This window comes from Nylanderia fulva, unplaced genomic scaffold (assembly GCF_048542155.1).
Source record: "Nylanderia fulva isolate GAGA-0341 unplaced genomic scaffold, ASM4854215v1 Scaffold26, whole genome shotgun sequence".
In the NCBI taxonomy this organism is placed as follows: Eukaryota; Metazoa; Arthropoda; class Insecta; order Hymenoptera; family Formicidae; genus Nylanderia; species Nylanderia fulva.
Genome location: NW_028190325.1, coordinates 1,568,306 through 1,577,281, shown reverse-complemented (window position 1 = coordinate 1,577,281; position 8,976 = coordinate 1,568,306). Strand labels below are relative to the sequence as shown.

At 36.0% G+C, this 8,976-nt stretch overlaps 1 protein-coding gene across 1 annotated transcript; it reads right to left on the bottom strand.

Moving 5' to 3' along the window:
• Positions 1–3: 3 nt before the first annotated feature.
• LOC114939030 (defective transmitter release) lies at positions 4–8,260 on the bottom strand. Its single transcript, XM_085483699.1, has 13 exons — positions 8,082–8,260; positions 5,816–7,860; positions 5,657–5,748; positions 5,373–5,594; positions 5,165–5,307; positions 4,638–4,801; positions 4,480–4,565; positions 3,710–3,855; positions 3,347–3,556; positions 3,065–3,266; positions 1,093–2,940; positions 603–970; positions 4–524 (listed from the first exon to the last, which is right to left on the bottom strand). The coding sequence occupies exons 1-13, from the start codon at positions 8,208–8,210 to the stop codon at positions 279–281; spliced, it is 5,901 nt and encodes a 1,966-aa protein (XP_085339825.1). The 5' UTR covers positions 8,211–8,260; the 3' UTR covers positions 4–278.
• Between the last annotated feature and the right edge of the window lie 716 nt (positions 8,261–8,976).

The window sequence follows — 8,976 nt, the reverse complement described above, 5'->3', positions numbered from 1 at the left end:
TTCTTTCTCGTTTTAATAATCCTCGAATTCGGAACAATCGATTCTGCGACGATAACGTATTTATTTCAGGTAGAGGAATATAAGATAAGCTTGAGTCGAACATTCTACAAACTTAAACTCTAACGAACTACAGCAAATCGTGTAAAGACACTTGCTTTCCTAAATATAGAATTTCTGTCAGCTTTACAGTTTTATCTGATTAACGTATATGAGAAGCATGGATTATATAATTGCACAATGATCGATTTGAAAATAATATAATAAAACATTAATTTGTTCTAGTTTTCTTGCGCAACTTGCATTTCTATACTCTTTTTCATATTTATCGTGGTAGTTTCGCGTTTTTCCTTTGCTGATACACATTTTTCTTTGCATTCTGCATTGTCTAATGTGTGTGTACGCGATGTTGAAAACGGTTCGATCTTTATTCTCTCTGTCAAGTTAATTGCACTTTCTTGATTAATATGACTTTCAGAATCATCAGATGTTGCAGCCGTTTCCTCGACCATCCTGAAGACATCCTGCTAAGGTAATATTACATAATAATATTAATAAAATTTAATGAGGTATTTATATAACTAAAAATTTTTTTAAATACTAACATCTTTTTTATAATCATCGAAAACATTTTGAGAAGTGTGTGACTTTTTATTAATTTCTTTTTGTCCTATAATCTGTTCAGAATTCGTCGAAATTGCAGAATTTTCAGAAATCACTTCTATCAGTGGTTTGATTGATTTCTTTATCGGATTTTCTGCGTTTTGTACTGATTTATCGTCAGATAATTTTTCTTTTGATTCTTCTGTATCCATCGTGAAATCTGATTTAATGAGCAATTTTTTTTCGCTTTCTAATTTGTGGAGATGATCGCAAAATTCTTTGTAAAGCGATACGTCGGTATTTATGGCCGATGATTCTGACTCATAGATGCTTTCAGACTGCCGTAAAAGATTGGAAAGTGATTGAATATCTGTAACATATTTTTATATTATAGTAAATAATTTTTGTAATGTATTTTTTAAATTATATATATGTATATATATATATATATATTTTTTAATAATATTTATATATTTCTTTACATACTCTTACCAGAATCATTAGCTGATTTTGAATCAATGGCACATTCTGAATTGACTATTTGTTTTATTTCTTGTCTTTCAGATTGTACGCTTGTAATATTATTAGATTTATTACTATATTTATCGCGCCAATTGTTTCGTTCGTCAGAATCACCTGCGGGTTTATTAAGATCCATTTTCGAAACGAAACTGGATGGCAAATATTCTCCAAAACTTCGTCGATCGTATTTATGATATTGCGATTTTCCGTCTATATGTTCTGAATCTCTTATCAGACTCGTTATGCATTTATCGATCAACGGCGATACTTTCTTCGCAAATCTTTTTGTCTCTTGTATCACGTGCTGTCTGCATTTTTCAGAGATTTGACTGCGAGATTTGCGTTCCTCCGACCTTCTTCCGGATTTTATTTCCTCCATGAAAAAGGATTTCTTGTTATTAATTATTTCGACATCTTCCGCTTCGCGAGTTCTTTTGCCAGTCAATCTCGAAGGCTGATGATTTATTCTTCCCAGAGAAAAGCAATCTATTTTTCGGACAAGCGATTCCATTTGAGAATTAGATCTCTCGGTATCAGTTGATAATTTCTGCTCACTGTTTAACATCTCTATTTTAGCAGAAGAATTTTCTATTTTATCAATAATTTTTTTGTTCTCGTAAATTAAGTCATTGTGCTCTTCCTTCAAAATTATTTCCTCGCAACAGTCATCTAGATCGATATTTTCATTTTTACTAGTATCGATAATTTTATCACAGTTAATATCTGTATTGGGCAATCTTAGAATTTCTAGTGACTCTTGATTGCTTTCCAAAATTGGCGAGTCTTCTGGAAGAGACGTTGCTGTCTTAAAAGAATCGTCATCGGATTCGTCGACGTTTTTCTTCACTTCTGAAGATTTCAGTAGAAAACTATTAAATTTGTCTTCCAAATCATCGATTTTTGCAGTATTCTCCTTAATTTCTATTTTTTTGCATTCCGAGGACTGTCCAACGAAATCAACAAGATCTGTCATAATTTCAGGGATATTTTTTTGCATCGTGTCGGTTGATTTTTCGGAATTCAATTTTTCCTCTAGAATCATCAATTCGCTCGAATCTTTCGATTTGTTAATTTTCTGACTAATGTTTCGATTTCTTAATTCGGCAAAGAGATTACTGAATATTCCGCATGAATTTTCTAGTTGTTGCTTTGCAGATCGCTCGCATGTGTAATCTTCTGTATCTTTTACAGAGTATGTTTCTGTTGAATTTGGAAGAGAGCTCGGGCAAGTCTTCATCGTCATTAAATCGTATACGTCCTGAAAATTGTCCGTAGCATCGACTGCCTGTTTTCCATCTTCCAATAAAGAGCAATCGGAATTATTGCACGTCGCAGCATCTTTAATCTCTTTGTTTTTCCTCGCTTCCTCCTCTCGTTGTCTCATGAACTCCTTGACCTTCAGTTTTCTCTCCTTGGTACTCCACCATCGCAATTCATCTTCCTTGCTCGTGAAAACCTTGGTCCCAGTTTCTTCAATCTCGCTATCATCAGTGGAATTAATTTTCAGATTCTCATCCATCACCTTCCTCTCGCCCCAGAATCCCTCCACCTCACCGTTTTTAAATACTATCTTGTTTTCGTCAACAAACTTGTCCATACTGTCGCAGAATTCTCTCATCTCTTCTCGGATACTGCTAAGTTTAGAACCGAACGAATATTCTTTGTTTTTTCTTTGATAGCTCTTGATACTTTTGCTCGATGCATCGTCTCTTATATCGGTGGTCGCTCTTGTGACTTTCTGATTCTCTTCTAACATTTGTTTTAGATCCGATGTGTCGTTCGATACGGAGCAGGTAGATATTTTCTCGTCTTTGCGATCTATGCAAATTTTAAAATTGCCATGTTTTCAATGTAAAAATGATCTTTTAATTATGATATATTTAAAAATATTTTATTTTACATTGTTGTAAAATTAAGTAATTAACACAAAAGCTCTGCTTACCGTTTATTTCATTATTGATATCACCGATCGTTTTTTGTAAACTTGATATTTCTTCTTCTTTAACAACCTCGAGATCATGTGTGCTTTTACGGATGTCCAAAATCTGTTTTCCGTCCCATTTTCTTCCCTCGTCACTGACAATATTTTCTTTGGACTCCGATATTTCTTCGATCAGTCTTCGTGATTGAATTTTTTCTTGAGCCTAAAAATAAGAAATAAGTGAATAAATTTTGTATACTTTTTAAAATCTGTATTTGTCAGGAAAATCTAAAGATTGCACACCTCGACTTTCCAGGGCAACAGAGGCTCCTCGTTGCTTTCATCGGCGACTTTTCTCTCTTCCTCCGCCATTGGCCTCCTTCCGTCACTTTCCTCGCCTTCTTTTTGCCACTCACGTTCGTTTTCTTCGTTGCTCGCGAGCTCTTCGTCCGACGACGATGAGGAATCGAGGAAGGATCGCCCCTCGGACTTTTTCTTTCTTTCCAGGTCGAGCTTTAGAATGTTCAACGTGGTCGGTATCACGGGATACAGGGAGGTGTGGGGGTTTTACGGTGGTGAATGATTAAATAGTCGACGGGACCGATGGATGATGATATTATTCGAAGCACGAATTCTGTACCAGACCTTGACGAAACTAGTTCTTACCAGACCGTGGCTCCTCGTTGCGGTGTGCGCGCTTGACTTCGCGGCAACTTCTTCGTCCTTTTCCTCCTCCTCCGTCTTCTTCGTATCCACCGCCTCCTTTTCGGACGTCTCGACCGGTTTGCGCAGCTTCCTTTTGTTTATCAGGGCTTTCGAGGGCGAACGCGACAATCGACAGGTTAACAAAGATCAAGATCCAAGGAACAGGTGAAAGGAGTCAAAGGGAAAAACGAGTCATTTCGAGCCATTTCGAGTCCACCTTGGCAAGTAACTAAGCTTTGTATTTATAGTCGTGATTCTGCTGACAACTCAACTGAAACTAATCTTGAGACGTGATACAGTAGATTTAATAAGGTTATGGTTTGTTATGGTTTGATACAGTTTTTCAAGTGAGTTATCGCTCCATTCCTCAGGTGAATAGTCTCAGTTGATCTTTAATCAAAATGTAACTATTGAATCCATATCTCAAAACATAAAACTTCAATCAGAGTATCTCACCTAACATGCTCTTGAAATAAAATTTAAGAAATGATTATAAATATATATAGTTTAATAAAGTTATGGTTTGTTATGGTTTGATATATTGTAGTTTTTCAGGTGAGTTATCGCTCCGTTTATCAGGTGAATAATCTCAGTTGAATCAAAATGTAACTATATTGAATCGTCCATATCTCAATACACGAAACTCCAATCTGAGTATCTCATCTAATATATGCTCTTGGATTGAGAAACGACTATAAACACGGATCTAAAAGAATATATCTTTTACTCACCCATGACGCTGTCGTTGATCTTCTTCTGCTCCGCCTGGATCCACCGGTTTCTTTCGGCCATCTCTTCGTCGACACCGCCGCGCATCCTGGACCCAGAGATATTTTAAGGATAACGATACCCGTTTTTGTCGATACTCGTTTTTGCTCATAGATTTTACCAAGCCTCGGCGCAGGCACGATCGCGCGGAAACACCGGCCGATCGTCCAGGTACTGCAGATTCTCACACTTCAGAATCATAGTCTTGCGGTACATCTTTATCTGCTTCAGCACCGGGTTGCCGGTTAACGTTACGACGCGCAACGACTTCATGTCTCCCAGAATCTAAACAATCCAGCCTATGCTCGCGCTTTCGACGAACGTGATATCTCTAAGGTATGACTCACAGAGATATTTTATATCATGATACATATTGAAATTGAAGTCTTCTATTTTATTTTATTTTTGCATAGTTAAATTCGAGAAGAATTAAGTGAAAACTCAAATTTTGTGTGAATGCAATTATATATAACATCGTGTTAATAATCTTTAAATGATCGATTGGGAGAAAATTAGAAGGGTGAGTTTATAATAAAATTGTTTAATTATAAAATTGTTTTGTACGGAAATTCGCTTGTACCACCTGCCATTTCGAAAATACACTTCAGTTATGCATCCCGCGCGCGACGCGCGTAATTATCGACTTACGTCAACGACGTCGCAGGTGTCGATCCTGTTGTGAGAGATATCCAAGATCGAGAGCGCGTGCAGCAGACGGAGATGCTCGATGTCAGCGGTTTCTCGCAGATAATTATGCGACAGGTTCAGGTTGTTCAGGAACTTGAGACTGTCTGAAAAGCAGAGGCACGTCAAGGTCAAGGTCATCTGGGATAATACTCGCTTCGACTCGAGTCACCGAGATTCTCGATCCTCCGTATCGTGTTGTGCGAAAGATTCAGAGTGTCGAGCTTCCTCAGACAGTCCAGATTCTCGATCTTGCTGATAAGGTTCTGGTGCAGGTACAGGCACTTGAGTTCACTCTGATTTTCCAAATTGGCGATCTCGCGTATACCGTTGCTCTCCAGCCACAGACACTTGAGACCTGTATATTTCTCGAGATTTTCGATAAAGGAGAATCCTGAAAAAAAGAATGGGATTTTTTTTTGTTCCAGTGTGTCAGTACGATTAACTCTATCGTACCTTTGTAATGCAAATACAAGACGTCATTTAAATGCGGCGTTTGATACAATTTATGTTCCTTGCAGTGCTTCATGATCAGCTCTTCCGTCATTCTAAAATCATGATTATTTTTGAAATGATATTGAAAATATGTGACAAATTATTATTTTATAGACTCACCTAACTCCATGTTTTTTCTCGTCGAAATCATACACCTTTCCTTTGATGTATGTTCTTTCCACTTTCTTCAAATCTTCCGAAAAGGAGTCATCAGATTCCGAATCGACTTCGATTGTTGTTGTTTCAGTTATTATTCCAGACGTTTCATTCAATTTGTTGCTTATATTTTCGTCATTTCCAGATTGATTTGCAGTTTCTTTATCATTTTCTTCGTCGTTAGAAATTTGCTTAGATTCTGACTCTAAAGTCGCTTGCTGAATCTGTTCTAAATCCGTAGCAAAAATCTTCTGACATTCATCCATTAGTTTCTTATGCTTCTCCATCTCATTCGCGAGTTCCTTTTCCAATTCTTCGAGTTTTAAATTCTCGATTACTTCGGCCTTCGTTAATGGAACCTCGACATTTTCATTAATAATCTGAAAATCATCGAGACTGTCGGAATCATCGTCGGCGAAATTCTCCGGAATTTTGAATTCAGAAAGATCTTTATCAGATTTATAAGAAATATCGTAACGATCAGCAATAAACTTGTCAATTTCCTCTAATTTTTTCGATAATGTTTGCAATGATTTTTTCTTTCGATCTTCTATTTTTCTTTTTTCTTCTGCTATCTTCTTCAAAGTTTCTTGAATCTCGATGTGTGACCTAGGACGATCTGAATCCGTGATTTCAGCTAATTTTTGTAGATTGTTGTCAACATTTGATTCCGAGACGCCGACTTTCTCAATTTCCACATTTGCTAAATTTATTTCAGTATCTTTGTTCAAATTATTTTCTTCCTTGTTCATTGTTTTGTACTGTTCATCTTTTATCTCTTTTGTAAATCTTTCCGACGAATTATCTCTCTCGTACATTTCATTCTCATTAATGTTTGTCTCTTCCGATATGTCATTATACGGATTGTCAGTTAATATTTTTTCCGCTTCTTGAATAGTTTTTAATATATCCTCTTTTGCTATGGCAGTATCAGAAACATCGCGACAATGCAAGAAACATTTGTTTCTCCGAAATTTTTTAATCATGTATTCGCTACACGATTCTTCGAGATCGGGAGTCGAATTTTTTCGTATCGGTGATTGCTGCTGAAAGTCTATGGAAACATTTGAACAGCTTTCAATTATCTTCCGCATCATATCATCGTGATCGCTTTCCATTTCTGCAGATAAACTCTTTACCATTCGTTCCTCCACCGAATCGTGTTGTTCGTCATCGTTTGCGTACAAAAGATTCTTGATTATCTTATCCATTTCTTTTCTTTCTATGCTGTCTTCTTCAATGCTTAACGTATGGTTCATATTTTCTCTCGTACATTTCAAAAAATCGACGGCATCTTTAAGGTAACTTTCGTTATTATCTATATAATAATTGTTAGATTCAACACTTGAAATAGCTATATTTTCTCGAAGAGGTTCTTCTCGAAGAGGAGTTTCGATGTCGTTTATGTACGAAGTAACATTCCGTTCGAATCTCGTTTCTTTATTTTTAACCTCTTTTTCAATATTTTTACATGAAACGCTTGTTTCGTCTCTGATCCGCGAATCAATACAACTATCAATAACATTATTTATACTATTTAAAGAAATTCCTGAATCAACAAATTTTTCTTCTCTATGCTTCACTCGACATATTCTTTCGTACGCCGAATCAATACTGCCGCGATTTTTTGACAAATCTGCGAAACTATCCAAAGAATTTGCGTTATCTAGCAGGAGCTCCTCTTTAATTGTCTTTTCGCTGTCTTCAGAATCTTCTGCCAGAATTGTCGTGTCATTGTATTCGAAATCGTTGCTCGTGAAAACGACGTCGCAATCGCTTGTCATATTAGAATTACAATAAGACGGATTTTCATGATTTAAATCGAACATGTGATTGTAATTTAAGGAAACTCTTGGAGCACCGTCTTCATTGACGTCGTTTGTTGCTTCTATTTTCTCACTTCCGCATAAATTTTCGCATTTCTCTATTTCAGATTGCGTCTTCGCGACGAGATCCGCCGTGATTGAGTCTGAAACCTTGAGCTTTGCCGGACAATAATCCCTGACGATCTTTGCAAATACGAATTCATTAATTCGTTTCATTTACAGGCGCATAATTTTGCAAGAAATAAAACAGATAGGTTTAATATTTTTTTCTTTTGATAACAAAAACGACACTACAATATATTAGAAAAAAGTAAAATAAAGATTATGTAAAACATATCTTTTTCTCTCACTTTTTAAAAATATTATGTAATATATGAAAATATATTTCTTACAATATTATTTACCTTGTTTCCAGATGTAGAAGAGGCATTCTTGCAAGTAATAGAAACTTCACTTTTATTCTCCATTAGAGAATTAAACGAGAGACTACACGAGTCACTCAACGCATTATCATCGTGTTCGAACGTATTCATGATTGAGAATTGTTTTTTTGCAATCGAATCTTTTCTCCAGAATCTACGAAAACGTGAAATGTAAATTGCAAACTGTGACTGTGAGTTGACGTGAGTAAAATTACCGAAAACAAGAGCGTGGCGCCATGGGCACCGTCAGTTATCGGTTGTTTAATCGATAGGGTTGACTACCTTCGGGCTCTTCAAGGTACACGTCACAGCTGACCATAAAATGTATGTATTATGTATTAAGATAATTTTTCAATTTATCTGTCAGCATCAATAGAGAAAGGACAGATACTTTAAAATGTATGCGTATAAGCAAAAAAAAAAGAGGTATGAGAATAAAGATTTTCTATCGATTTTTCCGCGATTCGATCTTGCTTTTTTGCAAGACCCCAATCTATCATCAGGTCAGTCAGGTCAGTTTTTCATGCGGTGGAAATTTTGCGTCGCGTCGCATTTGCATTTTAATTAACAAGATAATTTTACTTAATTAACAAGATAATTTTGCAATTTATTAGTCAGTATCAATAGAAGAAGAATAGATACTTTTAAATGTATATATAAGCAAAAAAGAGGCTTGAGAATAAAGCGTGAAATTTTCTATCGATTTTCCCGCGATTTGATCTTGCCTTTTTGCAAGACCCCAATCTATCATCGGGTCATCGAAACCTAGCGTCTCGCGTCTAAATTAACAAGATAATTTTACTTAATTAACAAGATAATTTTTCAATTATTTATTTTTCAATTTATTAGTCAGTACCAATAGAGAAAGGACAGATAC